General features: G+C 30.3%; 1 protein-coding gene across 1 annotated transcript; it reads left to right on the top strand.

The window, feature by feature from the left end:
* Positions 1-1,042: 1,042 nt before the first annotated feature.
* Positions 1,043-2,019, top strand: LOC135803068 (protein takeout-like; the record flags this gene model as incomplete). The annotated part of the gene is made up of 4 exons (XM_065316690.1): positions 1,043-1,197; positions 1,258-1,350; positions 1,419-1,685; positions 1,744-2,019. Coding segments are annotated over exons 1-4 (721 nt in total), but the record flags the coding sequence as incomplete, so codon positions are not given.
* Positions 2,020-2,023: the final 4 nt, after the last annotated feature.

The raw sequence follows: 2,023 nt of genomic DNA, 5'->3' as shown, positions 1-2,023 counted from the left end.
TGTTCTTCGAGCCAAAATATTTTTTACAAATTAGTTCGACCCTGTTGTTCGACCGAAAATTATTTTAAAGAATTAGGTTAATGTTGTTTATTTACCAAAATAAACGATTTTTACAAACTCGGTGCTTTATTTCAACTAGTAAATTAAAATAAAATTAATAATTTAACGTACACTTATTATTGAAGGGCATTTTAGAGAGTTTCCTGAAGGTTTAAAGGCTGCAAACCCTATGCATATTGTAAAGGGCCTTTTAAACTAAATTATGACAATGAAAAACCCTAAATTTTCATATGGGTTTAGCAAATATAGCGTGTTTTTCAAGGAAATTCCGGAAATTTATGCAAAATTGCAACAATTAATGAGCATTTTAGGGCAGTATTTAAGAGTTTTCAGGATTGTGGTTAAATAGATATTATAAAGGGTCTTCTATTCTACAATATGACGTAAAGAAACGCTAAATTGCTTTAAGGGCATAGAAGATACAGAGTGTTTTCTAAATTATCATGAAAAAATTTGTAAAAACTGCCCAAAATAGGTTATCTTTGCATAATCATATATCTTTGAATCTCTTTTCTTATAAAGAATTTCACGAGGATTCAGAATTTTCAAACCGTTACCCTCTATAGCTTTTAGTTTACAAGATATTTGCTATTGAAATTTCCCCTTTGCACTTTACTATCTTCTAAATTGAAGTATCAATTTCTTAAAACGTAAACAATTTAAAATAACCTTTGCGTGTCTAATTAACCACCAACCATTATAAATTGGCAAATAATTAAAACCTATACCTTTTTATTCACTTAAAATCTAAAATATGGGTTCTCATACAAAGTCTAATGAGTTCTAATTAGCAGATATGCCATACTATAATAATTTAACTATTGTCAAATAATTTCAACATGCAACCGCGTTTAACTTCTGAAGGTGAACTAGTAAGATGCACTCTAAACTTAAGAATGAAAAATTTCTGTCATTTCTGCAATTATTTGCATGCATTTATGTAATTTTCCGTGTTTTGGACCACTTAAACAAGATAAAATGCAACAAAGTCATGCGTAAGCGAACGGTATAAATATCAGCGGTCATTTGAAAGTATATAACATATTTTTAAAATGAAGTGCAATACGAGTACACGTATGTATTGGATTACTCTGGTCTGCTTTGCTATAATTGTGAATAATGCATTTTGCAAAGTTCGTAAGTAATTTAAATATTAAAAAAACGTTTGGTAAAAAACGCATAAAAAATATATTTTAGCGGACTATATCAAGGTGTGCTCAAAGAAAAATGGTCTCTCAGCATGTTTGATGCAGAATTTCAAAGATGTTCTTACTTACTTAACTGATCATGGTATTTAAATCTGAAACAAAAGATGTAATATAAAATTTTAACATTGATTTTATTTTCTTTAACATCAGATGAACCAGCATTTAAAGTTCAAAACTTTCGTGCTATTCATGTTCCCAAAATTGATCTTCAAGCCACTGCTGATTTGAAAGTTTCTTTAAAAGACGTTGTTTTCACTGGCTTAGAAAAATCAGCAATCAAAGAAATGAGCATTGATGATACAGAAATCCGCATGTTGCTTCATTCAGATGAAATGATTTACAATGGCAAGTACCAAATGAATGGAAAAATTCTCATCCTGCCGATTGAAGGAGAAGGAACCATGCGTATTACACAAAGTAAAAAATAAATATCGATAGAAATTATTTTCTTAAATGTTATTTTGTATATTTGTAGAAAATTTTGATCTTGACTACAAAGCCAAACTAAAAATCGAAGAACGCAAAGGTAAAAAGTATTACTACGTCGACAACAACCCAGAAGACACAAAAATAGTTATCCCCATGATTGAACGAGTTATATACCAATTTGATAATCTATTCGGTGGTGACCCAAATCTAGGTCCTGAAATGAACATATTCCTGAACGAGAACTGGAAGGAAGTGTTCAACGAGATAAAAGTTGCAGTGGAACAAACGGGAGCATATTCGTTAGTCAATCCGATTGTAAATGGTTA

Source organism: Atheta coriaria, unplaced genomic scaffold (genome assembly GCF_025399875.1).
Source record: "Atheta coriaria isolate IRGN ID8LTWV9N9 unplaced genomic scaffold, Caltech_Dcor_3.1 scaffold1074_size2023, whole genome shotgun sequence".
Taxonomy (NCBI): Eukaryota; Metazoa; Arthropoda; class Insecta; order Coleoptera; family Staphylinidae; genus Dalotia; species Dalotia coriaria.
The sequence above is the reverse complement of the archived record's forward strand: the minus strand, read 5'-3'. Positions and strand labels throughout refer to the sequence as shown.